This window comes from Bos mutus, chromosome 15 (genome assembly GCF_027580195.1).
Source record: "Bos mutus isolate GX-2022 chromosome 15, NWIPB_WYAK_1.1, whole genome shotgun sequence".
In the NCBI taxonomy this organism is placed as follows: Eukaryota; Metazoa; Chordata; class Mammalia; order Artiodactyla; family Bovidae; genus Bos; species Bos mutus.
The window spans coordinates 20897756-20919395 of NC_091631.1; the positions used below are offsets into that span (position 1 = coordinate 20897756).

The 21640-nt window shown below is 41.9% G+C and overlaps 1 protein-coding gene across 3 annotated transcripts in view; it reads left to right on the plus strand.

Moving 5' to 3' along the window:
* MPPED2 (metallophosphoesterase domain containing 2) overlaps positions 1–21640 on the plus strand; it is a 210770-nt gene that overhangs the window by 39065 nt on the left and 150065 nt on the right. For all 3 annotated transcript variants that reach the window (XM_070383626.1, XM_070383628.1, XM_070383627.1), the window contains exon 3: positions 18737–18918. In XM_070383626.1, the coding sequence (XP_070239727.1) occupies positions 18737–18918 (182 nt within the window). The remainder of the gene's footprint in view (positions 1–18736; positions 18919–21640) is intronic.

Consider the following 21640-nt stretch of genomic DNA (forward strand, 5'->3'; position numbering starts at 1 on the left):
ATTTTATATAACTCATTAACAAGAGAACAACAACAAAAAAAACACCTGTTATGACAGGTTCTTAGGAGGACCATGAATTTATGTAGAATAAAGGAATGTTGAAGTGAATTCACAAAGGGATGCAAAACTGGAGGGGGAGTCAGTTGAGCCTCCACTGGATGGAAGTTATTTGCCTTTATAGGTCTTATTTGCATTGCTTTCACTTATCTACAAGTTACAAAGTTGTATAATAGCCCACAGACTAAGGCCTGTATCCCCGTGGGATAAGACAATGCCTGGAGGCGTTATCACTCCATTAAAAGGATACTCACTCCAGTCTTAAATTTTTCCCTTAGAAACAGTTCATTATAGTAAAGGGCAGAAACTCGCGGTTTAGACTGACTCCGAGTCCAAAGTCCCAAGCTTACTATGTGACCTTAAGTAAAATTTGGAAAGAATATAAAAAGGTTCACATGCGTGGCAGATGTGTGTACACATGCACACCCGTCCTGTACAGAAAGATCTTGAGAGAATCAAATGTAATAATACAGGAAAGGTCCCTGGCACATAGTAGATACTGAATTTATACTATAAATTTCAGGTATTATTTCTAGTAATAAAGTATCTAACACATGGTTGTCTCTTAATAAATGTTGAGTAACAAAATCAGGAGTGGGCAGACTTTCCTCCTGAGGTCCAGATAGTAAATATTTTAAGCTTTGCGGGCCATATGGTGTTTGTCACAACTATGAAACTGCTGTTGTAACTCAAAAGCAACCTTAACAATATTTAAACAAACAATGCAATTGTGTTCCAGTAAAACTTTCTTTCTAAAAACATGCACTGGGTTAGATTTTGTCTTTGGGCTATAGCTTACTAATCCTGCACCCAATGATTAAAATGGCTAATTCAAAAACTTGGGGTGGAGGACTAATTGCTAGTCACACCTATTGGTAGACTTGCCAGAGTCACTCAACAGGGAAACCTGGAGAGGTTGGTGGTGGTTGTGGTTGTGGTTGCTCAGTGCTCAGTTGTGTCCGACTCTTTGCGACCCCATGGACTGCAGCACACTAGGCTCCTCTGTCTTCCACTGTCTCCTGGAATTTGCTCAAATTCATGTCCATTGAGGCTACGATGCTATCTAACCATCTCATTCTCTGCCACCCCCTTCTCCTTTTGCCTTTAGTCTTTTCTAGAATCAGGGTCTTTCTAGTGAGTTGTCTCTTCACGCCAACTGGCCAAAGTATTGGAGCTTGAGCTTCAGTATCAGCCCTTCCAATGAATATTCATAGTTGATTTCCTTTAGGATTAACTGGTTGAATCTCTTTGCTGTCCAAGGGACTCTGAAGAGTCTTCTCCAGCACCATAGTTCGAAGGCATTAATTCTTTGATGCTCAGCCTTTTTTAATGTCCAGCTCTCACATCCCTACATAATTACTGGTAAAACCATAGCTTTGACTGTACAAACTTCTGTTGACAAAGGGATATATCTGCTTTTTAATTCGCTATCAAGGTTTGTCATAGCTGTCCATTCAAGGAGCAAGTGCCTTTTAATTTCATGGCTGCAGTCACCGTCCGCAGTGACTTTGGAGCCCCCCAAAGTAAAGTCTGTCATTGCTTTCAGTTTTCCCTCTTCTATTTACCATGAAGTGATGGGACTAGATGTCATGATCTTAGTTTTATAATATTGAGTTTCAGTTCAGTTCAGTTCAGTTGCTCAGTCATGTCCGACTCTTTGCGACCCCATGAATCGCAGCATGCCAGGCCTCCCTTTCCATCACCAACTCCCAGAGTTCACTCAGACTCACGTCCATCGAGTCAGTGATGCCATCCAGCCATCTCATCCTCTGTTGTCCTCTTCTCCTCCTGCCCCCAATCCCTCCCAGCATCAGAGTCTTTTCCAGTGAGTCAACTCTTCGCATGAGGTGGCCAAAGTACTGGAGTTTCAGCTTTAGCATCATTCCTTCCAAAGAAATCCCAGGGCTGATCTCCTTCAGAATGGACTGGTTGGATTTCCTTGCAGTCCAAGGGACTCTCAAGAGTCTTCTCCAACACCACAGTTCAAAAGCATCAATTCTTCGTCGCTCAGCCTTCTTCACAGTCCAACTCTCACATCCATACATGACCACAGGAAAAACCATAGCCTTGACTAGACGGACCTTTGTTGGCAAAGTAATGTCTCTGTTTTTGAATCTAGGTTGGACATAACTTTCCTTCCAAGGAGTAAGCGTCTTTTAATTTCATGGCTGCAGTCACCATCTGCAGTGATTTTGGAGCCCCCCAAAATAAAGTCTGACACTGTTTCCACTGTTTCCCCATCTATTTCCCATGAAGTGATGGGACCGGATGCCATGATCTTCGTTTTCTGAATGTTGAGCTTTAAGCCAACTTTTTCACTCTCCACTTTCACTTTCATCAAGAGGCTTTTTAGTTCCTCTTCACTTTCTACCATAAAGGTGGTGTCATCTGCATATCTGAGGTTATTGATATTTCTCCCGGCAATCTTGATTCCAGCTTGTGTTTCTTCCAGTCCAGCGTTTCTCATGATGTACTCTGCATATAAGTTAAATAAGCAGAGATACCCTTGGGGAAATGTAAACCATGAAATACGCTACCAAGGAAGTAAGTACTCACTTCCAAAGAGGGAAGTAGTCCTCTGTGGATTCTGCCATTGTGTAGGAACTATGTATTGGTTTGGCCAAAAAATTCATTTGGGTTTTTTGGTAAGATGGTACAGAAAAACCTGAATGAACTTTTGGGCCAACTCAATAATTTTCACAGTAGAAGTGGACTAGCTATTTCAGCAAAAGATAAAGATGTAGGGTAAAATGGTTTTCTTACTGTCATCAAACAGTCTCCAGAGTAAGATATACTGAGTCTTAAAATTCTTGTATTGGATTCGTTTTGAAAGGTCTTTAAATGTTGACATCATGTTAAGTTGGAGAAGGAAATGGTAGCCCACTCCAGTATTCTTGCCAGGATAATCCCATAGACCGATGAGCCTGGCGGGCCAAAGTTCATGGATTTGCAAAAGACTCAGGCATGATTTAGCAAGTTCTGATTTTAATTAATCATATTATGTGGTCTTAGGAATAAGCATTTGTCTCGTAATGGACTTACAGGATGTTCATGCATATATAAAATGGTCTTTCTGCCTTAGGGACAACTGATTTTTTGAAAGTAAGTCAATAAACTCAGCTCAGAGTTGGAAAAAACATTTTGTTGTTGTTCAGTCACGAAGTCATGTCATACTTCTTGTGACACCATGGACTGCAGCATACCAGGCTTCCCTGTCCTTCACTGTCTCCTGGAATTTGCTCAAACTCATGTGCATTGAGTTGGTGATGCCATCCAACCATCTCATTCTCTGTTGCTCCCTTATTATGGACTGTTAAAATTCAACTTTTGGCCACACACTTTAAAAAAGGCCCTTTAGCCATGGAAATATGAAGTTACCTACACAAACAAGTCAATCCTAAAGGAAATCAGTCCTGAATATTCATTGGAAGGACTGATGGTGAAGCTGAAGCGCCAATACTTTGGCCACCTGATACAAAGAACTAACTCATTGGAAAAGACCCTGATGCTGGGAAAGATTGAAGGCAGGAGGAGAAAGGGATGACAGAGGATGAGATGGTTGAATGGCATCACTGACTTCATGGACATGAGTTCGAGCAAGCTCTGGGAATTGGTGATGGACAGGGAAGCCTGGTGTGCTGCATTCCTTGGGATCGCAGAGTCAGACCTGACTCAGTGGCTGAACTGAACACTTCTGATAAGCACAATTAACTAAACAACAAATTCTGTTATCGGCTTCTTGTGAGACATAGAGCCTTAGAAAACCTGACTTTGATGAATTGAAAAGTGGAGGAGAATTCAGTTTCCTTTGGCAGAGTTTTAATACCCCCAAAAAAATTCCTTTTTATCCATTAGACCCAACGCTGTTCATGAATATCTCCCCCAACATATAAAAAAGTAAATGGTTGTGTTTTTTGTGTCTCTTAACACGCTTTCTCCTGGACTGAGCCAGATGAAGACATGTTTTTCAGGTGCGCCCAGTGTTTGAAAATCACCCGCATTTTATTTTTGAAGTTGGTCCTTGTAATTATTGATTAAAAAAACCGTATGCCCCATTTTAGGACAGAATCTGCCCTAACATCTGGGTGTGCTGTGTAAGTGTTAATTGCTCAATCGTGTCAGACTCTTTGCCACCCCATGGACTGTAACCCATCAGGCTCCTCTGTCCATGGAATTTTCCAGGCAAGAATACTGGAGTGGGTTGCCATTCCCTTCTCCAGGGGATCTTTCTGAACCCGGGTCTCCTGCTTTGCAGGCAGATTCTTTACCATCTGAGCCACCAGGAAAGCTGTGTAAGAGGAGGTTGTAAAACTGTCAGATGACAGAGCAGACTCTGGATGGTCATCTTGGGGCAGAGCCATCTACTGGCCTTCTGCCTTTACTTAATCTGAGTCTCAGGTTCCTCATTGGTAACATGGGAGAAATATGGGGCCTACCTGCTGTAGGGATTAAATGAAAGCTCTTCAGATGAAGGGCATCACATAGCACCTGGCTTCAAAATGAAAACAGTTGCTGTTGTTCCCCATCATGACTATCATCATTTTCAGCCCAAAAATTCTTTGTCGGTATCCAGATTTCATCCAGATGTCTTAGTCAGCTTGAGTTGCTGTCACAAGTACCACAGACTGAGTGGCTTAAACAGCAAATATTTATTTCTTACGATTACAGAGCCTGGGAAATCCGTGATTAAGGTGCCAGCCAGTTTAGTTCCTGGTGAGATCCCGTCAGTGGGTGCCTTCTTGCTCTGTCAAGGTCATCTTTCTTGTGTCTCTTTTTATAAGGCCACTCACTCCGTTCATAAATGTTCCTCCCTCTTGACCTGATTACCTCTCAAAGACTCGACCTTCAAATACAATCATATTAGGGCTTCAACATATGAATTTTAGGGGAGGACACAGACACTTGGTCTGTAGCATCAGATCAGGGATAAAAGTGGGGAACAGATGGAGCTACAGGAACTATAATCATGTAGGATGTTGTAGTTCATTTTTGACTACTTCTCCAATTATCATTTACAGTTTCAGGTTTCTACTGCCTTTCCTTCGTATCCTCTACTTTCTGTTTTTACTGGGTGTGCCCTTATCAAACATACGCCTAGATTTTTTTGCAGGTAATTTTGAGTCAGCCTCCTTTTCTTTAGTACCCCCAGCACCATCCCATCCCTCACATCCTGCAGAGGCCACGTCAGTTTTCCTTAAAGCCAGCTGCCTTTGTGGCTGCTCGCATCTTTCAGTGAGTGTGGCGGAGGGGGCGGGTTTCCACGGCCTCCGGGACTGGTTCAGGCCCTACAGTCTGGCTCTCCTCGGTGTGGTCCCCAGTCCCACCAGCCTTTCGAACCTTCTGCTGCTCTCTGACACAGTGAATCTGCTCTGGCAGTGCCTCTTCACTCACAAGTCCCTAAATAAGTGATGCGCTTCCTTGCAGTGTCCTCTGTGGCCTGGATTGCTCCTCTTTTCTGCCTGACTTTCCAAGTTCTGTGCTTGTTTAAATCCCAATTCAGATTCCAGCTTCAGGCCACTCTCATGCCTCTTCTTTCTGAGCCTGAGATCCTTTGTCCCCAGCATTTGAAATTGAATTGAGACACCCCCTGGTGTCCTGTGTCCATTGCGATGTTCCCTGTCCTTCCTAACCCACGTGCAGTGCCAGGCATTTTCTCCTTTATCCCACAGTACCCCGCACATCCTTGATTATTTGCGACAACCACCATCATGCAGGTCCTTGATTCTAGCTGTTCCCGAGTTGTTTCATAAATCACTTGTTTGCACACCACAGAAACCTTCTGGGGCTTGGCTTTATCTGTCTCCCCAGCACCTAGCGCAATCTGGTCCATAGAAGGTGCTTAATAAATGTCTGGGAAAGAGCTCAGTGACTGAACAGAAATCATGCATTTGTTGAATGCAGACATACCTAGATTTATTGTGCTTTACAGATGCTGCATTTTGTTTGTTTGTTTTTTACAAATGGATGGTTTATGGCAATCCCTCTGTTGAACAAATCTTTTGGTACTACTTTTTCCAGCAGCATTTGGTGACTTTGTGTCTCTGTGTCACGTTTTGGTAATTCTTACAATATTTCAATGTTTTTCATTATTATTATACTTACCAAAGGTGATTTGTGATCAGTGATCTTTGATGTAACTGTTGTAATTGTTACGGGGCGTTGGATGCCACAAACCATGCCTTGTATGAGACAATGAACTTAATGAGTGTTTTGTGTATTTCTGACTGCTCCACTGACCAGCTGTTCCCTGCTCTCTCTCCTCCTCTTTCCTTTCCCTATTCCCTAAGACACACAAAAAATATTGAAATTAGGATAATTAATAAGCTTACAGTAGCCTCTAAGTGTCCAAGTAAAAGGAAGAGTTGCACAGCTCTCACTTGAAGTCAAAGAAAAGTAGAAGTGATTCAGCTTAGTGAGGAAGGCATGCCAAAAGCCAAGATAGTCTGAAAGCTAGGTCTCTTGCACCGAATACTTAGCCAAGTTATGAATGTAAAGGAAAAGTTCTTGAGGAAAATTGAAAGTGCTACTCCACTGAATACATGAATGATAAGAAAGTGAGACAGCCTTATTGTTGATATGGAGAAAGTTTTGAATGGTCTGGAGAGAAGATCCAACCAGTCACAACATTCCCCTAAGCCAGAGCCTGATCTAGAACAAAAGCCTGCTGCTGCTGCTGCTGCTAAGTCGCTTCAGTCGTGTCCGACTCTGTGCAACCCCAAAGACGGCAGCCGACCAGGAGATGGAGATGCCCAGAATCCCTCTGGGATTCTCTAGGCAAGAACACTGGAGTGGGTTGCCATTTACTTCTCCAATGCATGAAAGTGAAAAGTGAAAGTGAAGTTGCTCAGTCCTGTCCGACTCCTAACGACCCCAGGGACTGCAGCCTACCAGGCTCCTCCATCCATGGGGTTTGCCAGGCAAGAGTACTGGAGTAGGTTGCCATTGCCTTTTCCAGAACAAAAGCCTGACTCTCTTCAATTCTGTCAAGCCTGAGAGAGCTCAGAGCTGAGAAAGCTGCAGAAGAAATGTTTGACACTAACAGAGCTGGTTCGTGAGGCTTAAGGAAAGAAGCTGTCTCCAACACATCAAAATGCAGGGTGAAGCAGTGCTGATGTAGAAGCTGCTTTAAGTTGTCCAGAAGATCTAGCCAAGATAGTTAATTAAGATGGCAGCACTAAACCAGGGGTCCCCAGCTGCCAGGATCTAATGCCTGATGATGTGAGGTGGAGCTGATATAATAATAATGGAAATAAAGTGCACAATAAATGTAATGAATCACCCTGAAACCATCCCCCTACTGGTCCAGGGAAAAATCATCTTCCAGGAAACTAGTCCCTGGTGTCAAAAAGGTCAAAAAGGGGACCTGCATTAAATAGCTATTTTTCAATGCAGACAGAAAGCCATATGTTGCAAGAAGGTGCCATCTAGGACTTGTATAGCTAGAGAGGAGAAGTCAGTGCCTGGCTTCAAAGTTTCAAAGGACAGGCTGACTATCTTGTTAGGGGCTAATCCAGTTGGTGGCTTTAAGTTGAAGCCTGTGCTCCTTTAGCATTCCAAAAAGCCTAACAAACACATGAAAAGATGCTCAACATCACTCATTATCAGAGAAATGCAAATCAAAACCACTATGAGGTACCATTTCACACCAGTCAGAATGGCTGCGATCCAAAAGTCTACAAATAATAAATGCTGGAGAGGATGTGGAGAAAAGGGAACGCTCTTACACTGTTGGTGGGAATGCAAACTGCTACAGCTACTATGGAGAACAGTGTGGAGATTCCTTAAAAAACTGGAAATAGAACTGCCTTATGATCCAGCAATCCCACTGCTGGGCATACACACTGAGGAAACCAGAAGGGAAAGAGACACGTGTACCCCAATGTTCATCACAGGACTGTTCATAATAGCCAGGACATGGAAGCAACCTAGATGTCCATCAGCAGATGAATGGATAAGAAAGCTGTGGTACATATACACAATGGAGTATTACTCAGCCATTAAAAAGAATACATTTAAATCAGTTCTAATGAGGTGGATGAAACTGGAGCCTATTATATAGAGTGAAGTAAGCCAGAAGGAAAAACACCAATACAGTATACTAACGCATATATATGGAATTTAGAAAGATGGTAACAATAACCCAGTGTACGAGACAGCAGAAGAGACACTGATGTATAGAACAGTCTTATGGACTCTGTGGGAGAGGGAGAGGGTGGGAAGATTTGGGAGAATGGCATTGAAACACGTAAAATATCATGTAAGAAACGAGTTGCCAGTAGAGGTTCGATGCAGGATACTGGATGCTTGGGGCTAGTGCACTGGGACGACCCAGAAGGATGGTATGGGGAGGGAGGAGGGTTCAGGATGGGGAACACATGTATACCTGTGGCAGATTCATTTTGATATTTGGCAAAACTAATATAATTATGTAAAAAGTTAAAAAAAAAAAAAAAGCCTAGGATTCCCAAGGATCATACTTAATCAACTCTGCCTCTGCTCTGTAAATGGCACAGTGATGCTGGGATGACAACAAATCTGTTTACACCATGGTTTACTGAATATTTTAAGCCAACTACTGAGACCTACTGTTCAGGAAAAAAAACCAAAACATTCTTTTCAGGATATGACTGCTCACAGACAGTGCATGTAATCAGCCAAGAGCTCTCTGATGGAGATGCTCAACAAGGTGGTGTTGGGGGCTTCCCAGGTGGCTCAGTGGTAAAGAATCACCTGCCAATTCAGGTTGGACCCCTGGATTGGGAAGATCCCCTGGAGAAGGGAATGGCAACCCACTCCAGTATTCTTGCCTGGAAAATCCCATGGACAGAGGAGCCTGGAGGACTACAGTCCATGGGGTCACAAAGCATTGGACACAACTGAGCGTGCATGTGTGCCACACCAACACAGCAGCCATTCTGTAGTTGTTGATTTTGACTTTCAGGTTTATAATTTAAGAAATATATTTCTTACATCTGTAGCTGCTATAGATGATGATTCCTCTCATGCACCTGGGCAAAGGAAATTGAAAACCTTCTGTTTTCAAACAGTGAAGGATTCACTGTTCTAGATGCCATGAAGAACACTGGTGATTCGTGAGAAGAGGTCAGAATATCAGCAGTAACAAGAGTTTGGAAGTTGATTCCAGCCTTCCTGGGTGACTCTGAGAGGTTTAAGACTGAAGTGGAGGAAGCAACTGCAAATTAGGAGGTACCAAGATAACTAGAATTAAGGTGGTTCCTGAAGATGGGGCTGAATTGTTGTAATCTCATGATAAAACTTTAACAGATGAAGAGTTGCTTCTTATGGATGAGCAAAGAAATTGAGATGGAATCTACTCCTGGTAAAGATGCTGTGAAGACTGTTGAAATGACAGCAAAGGATTTAGAATACTAGGTAAACTTACCTGATTAAAGAAGCAGCAGGATTTGAGAGGACTGGTGCCAGTTTTGAATGAAGTTCTGTGAATGAAATGCCATCAAATGGCACTGCATACTACAGAGAAATTATTTGCGAAAGGAAGAATTAGTTGATGTGGCAGACTTTGTTGTTATCTTATTTTAAACAATTACCACAGCCACCCAACCTTCAGCAACCACCCTGATCAGTCAGCCACCACCGACAGCAAGGCAAGATCCTCCACCAGCAAAAAGTTTGCAACTTGCTGACTGCTCAGATGATAGTTATTTTTTAGCAGTAATTTTTTAAAGCGTGCACCTTGGTTTTTTTAAAGATAAAATGTAAATAGTATAAATATGTAAATATGACTTGTATATGCACTGAGAAACCAAAAAATTCTTGTGATGGTCGCTTTATTGTGGCAGTCTGGAATTGAACCCACAATATCTCTGAGGTATGCCTGCAAGGAACTGACAGGTCAACTCCCGACTCCTTGTAGGCTGCTTCCTTGTCTTCCTAGAGCTTACCATGACTCCTGGCATGCAGGTGGGTGTTAAGGAAATGGTTGTTGACTGTGTGGAGTGATGGGCACTCAGTTCAGTGTCATGTGCCTTCTTTTTTTCAAAGTCAAGGCCAGTACCCAGAAGTGGAAGCTAACAAACCTTGTTGCTAAAAGAGCAGGAAACGTTTAACCCTGGACAACGCATCTCCAGTGGGATATTTATGACCCAGCCGTTTGCCATTGGAGAGGCTTCAGCGGCTTCCACAGTAGCTAGGCTGATGGGCACTGCAACACCCCAGTGGAACCAGCAGAAGGACCGGGAATTCCTATCACATGCAGTGCTTGAAGAATTAAATTATGACCACTTAGTATTCGTTGGATGTCAGCACTGTACTTCTGTACTAGGAAAAAAACAGATGAAACACGAGACACACTCTGTGCAGTGGGCTTTTGTTAGCTATAATTAGTTGGTGGTAGAACAGTGTTGATACAGCAGTTCAGCAGTTAAAGGAAAGCAGTGCCCTTGGTACAAATGTGAGTATATTTAAACATTTGGCTGTGTTATGCTTCCTCACTGTGTTTCGGCACCATTACTGTTCTGGGACACGAAGGCTAAACTGGGAGAGTTTCATCAGCTCAGAGTTTTAGAAAATGGAGAACAGCCCATTTTTGAAGCAACTAGTTAAATCCCACATCGTTTAATTTTTGTTTAATTGTGGTAACTGGGATTCTGGTTTCTTTGCTCTGTTTTACACTAGAAAGACCTGGGAGCTCCATCTATGGTCCTAAATTGCAATTTCAGTTCTCTTTGTATGTGAAATCTGTCTAATTCTGATTCTGTTTGGAAGGCTCTGGACTGCATTTACTTTTGCATTGTCTGGAAAGCAGAAAATACAGTTGCAAAGGGAAAGAGCATGTTTTAAGTGCTTACGAGACTGACTTGTTTCTAAGGTCTTGCACAGATTTCTGGTGGTGGAGAAACCAGGCAGGTAATCATTTGAGCATCATTTGGTCCTGCCTCTCTTTTCACACTTGAAGAACAGAGGTTACAAGAAGGGCAGTGACTTGCCCAGGATCACATAACTAATTGATGACCAATGTAGTGGGGGTGCAGGAAGGCCCTGGCCGCCACAGCCAGAGCTCTTTTTAATGAGGCTTGTCTGTCAGCTAAAGTGGCCCCTCTAATGCCACCTGTATTTGGAAACATTCACAATCAGTTTGCATGTGTGACTTGACCTCTCCGAGAATGAGAAGCTCTCTTTATTTTTGTTGTTGTTGTTCAGTCACCCGGTCGTGTCCAACTCTTTGCAACCCCATGGACTGCAGCATGTCAGGCCTCTCTCCATCACCATGTCCCGAAGTTTATCCAAGTTCATGTCCATTGTGTTGGTGAAGCCATCCGGCCATCTCATGCTCTGATGCCCTCTTCTTCTTCTGCCCTCAGTCTTTCCCAGCATCAGGGACTTTATCTTAACCAGTACTCAAAAAAATTAAGTTCTATATTGCTTATTTTCCTAATGAACTCTAATGTGCATTTTCTTGAGGTTTGAAGAGACTCCATTCAGTTGGATAGCAGTTATAAAAATAGAGGCATCAGTGCACTAACACTTGGGTATTTTTGACAGTAAACTCCAATAATTTTGAGCAGAGTCTCTAGATATTAATGATTACAAGAGTTTAGGTGGTTTGCTTTGATGTCATTTTATTATTTTTAACATCTTTTATTCTCCAAGTCCAAGCATATTTTTAGCTTCCAAAGTTAGGTAAAAAGAGAAGTGAATCGGAAGTTAGAAAACTTGAGTTGTAGTTCTTTATACTGGACAAATCTTAAAAATTTTCATACCTATGTATTTTTTTAAATGTTAGTTGAAAAGTACAATCACCATTTCCACTTCATGCCTACATAGATGAAATTGTTTAGGGCAAAACTAAACAAAATTGTATAAAAAATGTAAGATGCTTAACAAAAGTTAAGTAATAGCATACAAAAAAGGCAAAACCATGAAGCCGATACTCAGAGAAGCGGAACACAGGATTAGATCATCTCTGAAGCCCTTCCAGTTGAAAAATTCTGTTACTGTACTAACTTAAGCCCAGTATTTATTTATTCATTGTTTTGCTAGAGGGTTTTGCATATCTTTATCAAACAGTCGATTGGAAAGGGGACTGAATTCTTATGTCTAGGGTGGATGGTGTAACATCACAAACCTAATTTTAACTCTCACGTCAGCTGAATTTTCAGGGTAAAAATGAAAGCTTTAATATCACATTTGAAAACTTGTTAAAGTCACTGGGATGCATAAGCACAGCATCATGGTTTTCAAGTGGAATGGGAAATGATAAATACATTGGAATCCTGTTAAAATGCTTTGTAAGAGTTTTAGTCTCGTTTGACAGTGAATTATAATCTAAATGTGTACATAAGGCTTTTTCTTCTCATTTGGCCTAAAGAAGAAATTCATGTCATAACAAACCACATGATTACAGCTCTTCTGAAGATCTGTCAGGGCTTGCAACAGCGTATACATTTGCTATTGAAAAAATAACAGATATGACCAATAGAGCTTTCCAGAGTGGAAGCAATAATATTATATTAGTGTCTTATGGTAAAAAAAAAAAAAAAAATCAAAAAAACTCTAATGGGTCAGGATGGAGTGAATGAGAATGGTTTATTTGTTTGAGTAGGCAATGGGATATATAAACATTTGACAATCAAGCTTCAAGAACAAGATTTGAGGCTTGGCACAAAACCTGGAGACTTAATTGGAAAACTCAAGATAGCTCAGGCTTCCCCTAGGAAAATCCTCCAGGATGTCCGGCCTCAGTGGTTCTCCAGCGCCTGTACTAGCATTTGTCTTGGATAAACAGCTCATGGGGCCATGAATCCATATGTGTTTGTGTTAGTCGCTCAGTTGTGTCCAACTTTTTGTGACTGCATGGACTGTAGCCCTCCAGGCTCCTCTGTCCATGGGATTCTCCAGGCAAGAATAGTGGGGTGGATAGCCATTCCCTTCTCCTGGGGATCTTTCCAACCCAGGGATCGAAGCTGGGTCTCTTGCACTGAAGGTGGTGTCGGAGCCGTCAGGGAAGCCCCCCATAAATCCATGTGGCCCATGAGTTCTGACACGACGGATAGAGGCGTTCTGACCAATTGGATTGTATCCAGGAGATCACCAGGATGCGGAGGCACTGGACATCCTATCACAAAAGAAAAACTTGTGGACAGTGTGGCCAATCAAGTACGTTAGAGACGGTTTCAGGGGGTTATAATACATGTCCTCAGATATTTGAAGAACTGTCCAGTGGAAAAGGGACTGAATTCTTCTTCTCTGCTGTTTGAGTGCAGAACTAGGATTAAGAAAGAAGTGACAGGAAGGAAATGCATGGTTTTAATTTTTAAAAAGTATTTTTATTTTCATCTGCATTGGATCTTAGTTGCAGCATGCAGGATCTTTGTGTGGCATGTGGGCTCACAGCTTCTCTCTAGCGCAGCACTAGAGAGTGGGCTCAATGATTCCCGCATGTGGGCTTCGTTAGTCCCGTGGCGTGTGGGACCTTAGCTGACCTGACCAGGGATAGAACCCTGGTGTGTCCCTTGTCTTGGAAGATGGAATCTTAACCACTGGATCACCAGGGAAGTCCCAAGAAAGGAATGTTTTTATTGACTGGGGATTATGTGTCCGGTGCTGTGCTGGCCGTTGTGTGTGTAATCAGCTTTCATTGAACAAAGCTGTGTGCTAGCTGTTATTATCTCCTTATAATGTAAGGAGACATGGAGGTCAGAAAAAACTTAACTACTGCCACCAGTAGTAGTAAAAATATTACTACTGAGTTAAAACAAAACCTAACATGGATAGTCTGTTGTGTGTCAGGCACTGTTCTAAGTGCTTTGAGTGCATTATTCTTTGTCATCCTCATGGCAATCTTATGAGTTAGGAACTATTTTTATATTCATTTTATTGGTAAGGAAACCAAGACACAGGAATCAAGCACGTTGCTCGGTGTCACAGTGTTAATAAAAGTGAAGTGAGATTCATAGCCAGATGGTCTGGCTTTATGGCCACACATGACCCCCCCTCCCACCCCACCTTACATCATTCAGCATCTTTAATTTCAGAGCATCTGCTGCGTGTCAGATCCAATACTTGACAATTTATTTCCTTATAGTGATAGAGTAGATTAGGCAGTGAAAAAGCCGGCTTAAAACTCAACATTCAAAAAACGAAGATCGTGGCATCTGATCCCATCACTTCAAGGCAAATAGATGGAGAAACAGTGGAAACAGTGACAGACTTTATTTTCTTGGGCTCCAAAATCACTGCATATGGTGACTTCAGCCATGAAGTTAAAAGACGCTTGCTCCTTGGAAGAAAAGCTATGACAAACCTAGACAGTGTATTAAAAAGCAGAGATATTACTCTGCCAGCAAAGGTCCATATAGTCAAAGCCTTGGTTTTCCAGTAGTCATGTATGGATGTGAGAACTGGACCATAAAGAAGGCTGAGTGCTGAAGAATGGATGCCTTGGAACTGTTGGTGTTGGAAAAGACTTTTGAGAGTCCCTTGGACTGCAAGGAGATCAAACTAGTCAATCCTAAAGGGAATCAACCCTGAATATTCATTGGAAAGACTGACGCTGAAGCTGAAGTTCCAATCCTTTGGCTACCTGATGCGAAGAGCCGACTCACTGGAAAAGACCCTAATTCTGGGAAAGATAGAAGGCAAGAGGAGAAGGGGACGACAGAGGATGAGATGGTTGGATGGCATCACTGACTCAATGGACATGAGTTTGAGCAAACTCTGGGAGATGGTGATGGATAGGGAAGTCTGGTGTGATGCTGTCCATGGAGTTGCAAAGAGTTGGACATGACTGAGTGACTACAGCAGAGATTAGGCAGTGTTATTCCCATTTTATAGATGATAAAATCGAGGTGAAAAGAATGGAATATCTTGCCCAAAATGAGTAACTCAGCCAAACTGTTACTCAGTCTTCAGGCTCCTGGCCAAGTCACTTTGGACCATGCTCAGCTTCCTTAGAGCTTCTGGATTGGAAACTTTCTAGCAAGTAGAGCAAGTAACCAGAATTGTCTGCCCTGGTGGAGAGGAGGGAGTGCAGGGGCGGGGCTTGCCTTCTCTGGAAAACTTGGAGAGAAAATTTATGTCAGCTAGCCAGGAAAGGGATAGAGGAGGTTCAAGCTTCATATAAAGCACTGAACCCGATGCCCCCTAAGGTTTTGTCCAGCTCTGGGATTTTATGATGCAGTGTTTTCTTCTCATCTTCCCATGTCATCTTGTTTTCCCCTGGGTGTACTCAGATGTACGTGCAAATCTCACTCTGCTATTTGAATCTGGCTCTGGGGGTTAGATTGCCTTGGTAAGAGACTCACTTGCTAGGATATTTGACATGATGCCTTAGGGGAAATGTTAGGTCATGTGAGAAGTCAGCAGCATAAACAGTAAGCAGTAAGGTTGTTAACTAAGAGGGAACAGGCAGCGGGAGGGTCTTCCCACAACGTGAACAGGTGGATCTTCTGATAGCTGTCAGGGTCTCCCTTAAACATGCTTTTACAGGAAAACGTTTGGCTGTCTTGCCTTTTCAAAGTGTTTACCACATGCTCAATTTGGAAATGGTCGTTTCCCTAGGGTTGTCTCAACTTTAATTACATCTGCTGCAACTTGCCTATTCTACTGGGCGTCTTATTTTCAACTCTGAATGTCTTTGGGTGGAGATGCCTTCTTTCCTATGACCCCTAGGTGATACTTGTCCTGTTACCCTGCAGCGTGGCTCTGACAGGCTATGCTGTCTTATTTTCTTGTCCTTTGATGGATAGCAAAGGACATCATTGCCTCTGGGTCAGGGGATGTATGTAAATTATGTTTTTGCACGTTTATAACCCACCCCCACCCCTGGCTTTGGACTTCCACAGCCCTCTTCCTTGAATCAGTCCTCCGTATCTTTCCCAGTGTCTACTAATTGTTTTCCTTGGATGACATCAAGTTGGTGGTGGTGATGGATACACCTTCTCAGTCGTCCTGTGTCCCTCTGACTCATCATTTTATTTCAGCTCAAAGCTGAGAGGACTCATTTTTCTCTCTTCTTCCTCTCTCTTCTATTTTTTTATTTCTTGGCCTTTATTTCACCGTTAATTCTGTTGGACCTTTGTTTCTCTGGAGGAGGAGAGAAGGTGGGGAAGACTTGAAACCACTCAGAAACTGACTGATGTTTTAATAGTCATAGAAAATGATTGTCCAGCACAGAGCTAAGAAACACATGTACTGAGTGGTGATTCACTTCTCTAAACTGAGTAGGTTCATAGCACAGGGGCCTGTTCACAGGGAAGGATTTATATCTGTGCTCCTTTCTGTTTTATAAACTGAAAATGATGACTCTGATGTCCCTCTGATAAACTCGTGTAGACTCTTAAAGCTGGGGTCTCCAACCTCTGGAATCAAATGCCTGATGATCTGAGGTGGAGCTGATGAAATAATAATAGAAATACAGTGGACACTAAATTAATGTGCTTGAATTATCCGCACAACATCCCTACTCCCCGTCTGCCAATCGATGGAAAAATTGTCTTCCACTCACCTTGTCCCTGGTGCCAAAGAGGTTGGGGACCGCCTTCTTAAAGGATTTTGATGCACTGGTTGTGCCCATAGCTTAACTGAGTTACAGAAAGGAAGAAATGGGGCTGTGTCTGTACTTGACCATTAGGATGAGAACAGAACTGGAAAATAAAGATATATAAATAATGAATTTATGTATACATTTAAAGTCCAGTGGTTGATGAATTTTCTTTCAGACATTGGTGGTTTCAGCATAGATGTGCACAGCCCCTTTCTAGCAAGCATCTTAACTTTGTCTGTAGGAATAGAATATTAAGTGTCACTTCCAGAGGGTGACACAGTCTGCTATGGCAGGAAACAGTCCTTTATTGTCCGGGAAAACTACTTTTAGAAAACAGGTAATGTCAACTGATACAATTTAGAACCACTGAGACAGTATAATAGAGTCTCAGTAATGCAAAGAAAAACATTTTAATATATAATAAAAAAATCAACATTGGATCCTATCAGAAGGGTTTCTAGGTTGCTCATGAGATCTCAGTGGATTAGTGAATTTTCTTCATGATTGACAGCATTGTTAATTTCTAACCTTTAGAGGAAAAATCCGGTGCATGTGTGTGTATGTATATATGTGTATATAAATTTTTTTTGCAGAAGTTAAACTTTCTTTTCGGGTTTTCAGTGAGCCCCACTGTATTCACCAGGTCACAGTCCCTGCATCCTTTTTGTCTTCTTCCAGTTCTCCTTTCTTCTTCCTTGCTTCTTCTCTGACAAAGGTAAAATAAAATTAAAAGACTAACCATTAAGGAAATGCGGGACTCCGCAGGTTGTATACTGACTGCCTTTGTTTCCCTCACAAACATTGCCATTGTGAAAACAGATCGTTTCTTTTTACAAAAGTGGGGAAAAGGACAAAAAATTAAACAAAGCCTTGGAGGCAACTGGTGCAGAGAATCTTGTGTTGAGCTTTCCCTGTGTTCTCTGCTGCATGTTAATAACCCGGGGTGGGGCGGGGATATGAAATATTGTTCCTTATTTAACATTTTACGCTCTCATCTCCACATTGCATATTTGCTTCTCTTGTGACCTTCTCTTTGCTTTGATAGCTGCTGCTTTTCACCCATAATCCAAAGTAAGTGTACATTCCTACAGAGAAATTACAGGAAGCTGTCAGTGTAGAGTTAATATAGTTAAAGCATCCTTAACTCTGCTATAAACCCTTTAAATAATTAAAACTGTATGCTTGAAGAGTCAGATTTGCATTGCTTTACCAAGTTTATTTAGCACACTTTGTTACACTCAATTAAATGAGAATGTTCTGTTTCATTTTCTTTGCTTCGGGTGGATCATTTTGCCTTTTGATTCTTATGCCCGAGTGTAATTTCACAGTGCTTAGGTCTCTAAAACTGTACATATATTAATGCATATGTAGATCTGTACACACCCATTAAAAGGCTTACTTTATTTGTACTGAATAGATGCTTTGCCCAAGGCATGTGAGCATTCCAGGTAACCTAAGGTGTAACTAGGGCCTCAGGAAGTGGTAGAGAAGCAGCTGGACAAAGTTCTTGGAACATCCAGTGTTTTATTTAAAAGTCCGTTTACTTTGGCGTCACCTTCCCTCCCCACAATTTGATTTGTGAATCTCTGCTTGAAAACATGATAGAGGTATTGAATGGTTCTAGAAAGGAAATTGGTTAGAAGTACTTACCATCTACTACGTCTCTTAACATTTCAGTTAGCAAAGCATGTGTAGAATGTTCTCCATAAATTAGTTCTTTGCTAAAGTTATGCATGTTTAAGGAGGAATAAATTAGTTATCCATTTCCTAATGAGTAGTGGGATCAGTTGGAGCATGAAGAGAGAGAAAATAGTATCATTTTGCTTCCCCAGTTGGGGTTCAATATCCCTAAACTTCACCATTAATCACTCTCTCAGTTGCCTGGGTTACTTCTGACTCTACGTGTAAGATAGTCTGGCCTTTTAATTTTCCTACCAGGTAAGTAAGACTTTTTGAATTTGCCCAGTGGGTTTGTAGATGGGTGATGCTGTCTCTTTTGCACCCCCAAAGGGTTCCTTGTTATAATGGGCCCTTCTGTCTTTGCATTGGTTTGTCTGGGTGCGTTCACGGATAACAGTCAATATGTATGTGCGATGACAATTACGAGGGTTCGAATATATTTAACTGTTATGGGATCTGTTATGTCTACTTCAGGGTCGACCCCATCCCATATGACACTCCAAAACCAGCGGGCCACACGCGCTTTGTCTGCATCTCAGACACACACTCCAGAACAGATGGTATCCAGATGCCTTATGGGGACATCCTTCTCCACACAGGCGATTTCACCGAGCTGGGACTGCCCTCAGAGGTTAAGAAGTTTAATGACTGGTTAGGTAAGGAATGATTGCGTTCCGGCGCCCCCAATTAACCTTTCCCGCCCGAGTGTCACTCACTGTGCCCTAATTGAATTAGAGCACTTGGAAGCCAGCTCAGCCATTTCTCGTATGATATGCGGTGGTGTCTAGCTTTAATCCAGTTGTGTTAATTAAAGATGAATTTTTAGATGTTTAATTTTACTGTGCATCCTTTCAGCGCCTGGCCTCGGCAGCTCTGGGGCAAAGGGATGGAAAGCTTTGAAATCGATCTCATCTCACTCATTCTGCTTTAACGAGGGCACTCGTTGGCACACATGAGACCTAGAATCGTATTTTTAATTCATGGCTCTGCAATCTTTCCCAGATAGTAAGAGAACATTTCTAAAGAATGAGGAGGATGTCAGAGCCCTTATTTAAAAGGAAGGTCTTAGCACAGGGATGCTTGGGGGGCAGCTTTCCCAAGTGAACCAGAAGGGTGTCCTAAGACCCCTGAAAAAGATAAGATATCCTACTGAAAAGCTCCAAAACTCTGGACTGTGAAATCACCCTACACACTACTGTGAAAAAGGTAATGGCAACTTTATGGTTACTGTAGGGGCACCCAACGGGTCTGGGTTACTGGAAAAATGCTGACTCCTGGGTTAGGCAGTTGCCAAATATTAGCACTACAAGGGAATCATGGGGTTATTCACAGCAAGATTAGATGACAAATCTTTGTAAGAATCCTCTTAGGTGAGGGAAAGACGTGCCAGGGTTCTGAGATTTTAGAATCTCTAAAGATACTAAGGAATTACAGTGAGATTTTAGAATCTCTAAAGACACTGAAGAATTACAGAAAAGGCAGAAATCACTCCACAAGAATAATGCCATGAATAATGTGTCAGCCAACCAAAATTACTGAGGAGATTTAGGCAGAAACTTGAAAATTGATTTTCCATTGAACTAAAGCAGGGCTTGAGAAATTTTTAAGTAACTGATTAAATGATAAGGTGTATGTGTTGATGGAAAACAGTATTCATTAAAAACGGTTAAAATATTTAGAAAATAAACAATAAACGAATAACAACTATTTTGAGTTTTCTTGTGATTTGCACTTTATCCGTCTTTTATAGAGCTGACATCAGAATACATATTTGCTCTTCTGTTATTGTTTATTTTCATTTGATAGTATTGCTATTACATGATTTTGCATAATTTTCATATTTATCCTTTTTGATAGCAATGTGACATTTGTATTGTTCTGTATTTTTACTTAATAGGACAGCCCTCTAAAAATGAACTTTGAAATTGATAACAATTTTTCCTCTGAAGCTAGCACTGAAATGTGCATTTTCATTTGTATATGTCTTTTTGTTTCCATTGATTTACTTCTTAGGGCAAACTACAGTGTGAGTGAAATTACTGCATCAAAGGATATGGAATTATTTACGGTTCTTATTGAATATTGACATATTGCTTCCCAAGGGGATTGTAGCTGTGTCCCGAATACACCAATTTTACCACGATCTTGGATATTGGAGCTTTATATTTTGTACTGTTTCAGTAGGTACTCAGTCATCTCACTTAAAATAGCAAGATATCTTAAACATCATTCAGCATAATCCCATTTTCACAAGTGACTCTGATGCGGAGAAGTAAAGTGACTCGAGGCAGACTATCCTGTGGTACAGCTGGGCCTGTAATCCCATTCTTTTCACTCCTCTTTCGCATCTGTCGAGTTTGCTTTGCAGTACTATTACCTCTTTCTTTTAGCAACTTGTGTTTATGAACTAGTCACAGGCAGAATTATTTGGGGTTGAATTTGACAGTTTCAAGCTGTTCTGTGACAACTGAATCAACACAGAAGTGATCTTGCTGCATTGACAATGTTGATTTGTAAGGAAAGAGTAAGCCTGTGGGAAGAAATACAAGACAGGATGGATCCTGGTTATAATCTTGTTTAGCCACTGACCTTGGGCAACTGAGTTAACCTCGCTTTTCCCCTTGGTTTCCCTCTGCAGAACGAAGGATTAATACTACCTGTCTTTCTGGTTTGTTGTGCAGATTAATCAGTAAATGATTGCAGCTTGGAAGTTTTTGTGGGCCATTAATAATTGAATGGGGAATGTGGTGAATGAACCATCAACAGATATTTAAAGGGTAAAAATAAGAAGAGGTCAGAGGAATTATTTAGTGGAATGGAAGTAAACACGGGGAGATTTTATAAAGGAATGTACTTCTTAGATGGGAAAGTGCCACAACCGAGGAAATAAAATAGTAAAGAAGTAAAATGCTGAGGTCCACTTGCAAGATCAGTTCCTTCTCACCCATTTCCCTTCTGATGGCCTGACATGAGAGGAAGGGGTCTCAGAAGGGGATGCAGAATGTGAGGCTGAAGGAATACACCCACCGAAGTAAAAGGGAAGAGAAGTTGGGAATCCCATAGGGGCAGCCCAGAATAGTTCAGTTACCCTGGCAAACTCAGGGTGCTCCAAAGGTGAGAGTTAGTATATGATTACATGCTACCATTTGGCTCAGTTGGAAACCTCTTACCTGAAAAGAGTGTTTCCATCAACAGCTGCCAGGTGGCCTAACAGAGTGGAGTCAGGGGTCAGATCAGTCTAGGGCTTTAGCTATAATAGGTCATCCAACCCTCACCGGCATGAGTCCTTACAGACTTGGCCGTCACTTTGAGCCCAGGGAACCTCTCGCTGATTTCCATCTTTCTACTTGGGTTTAGACTACCCTGATTCTTGGCAGC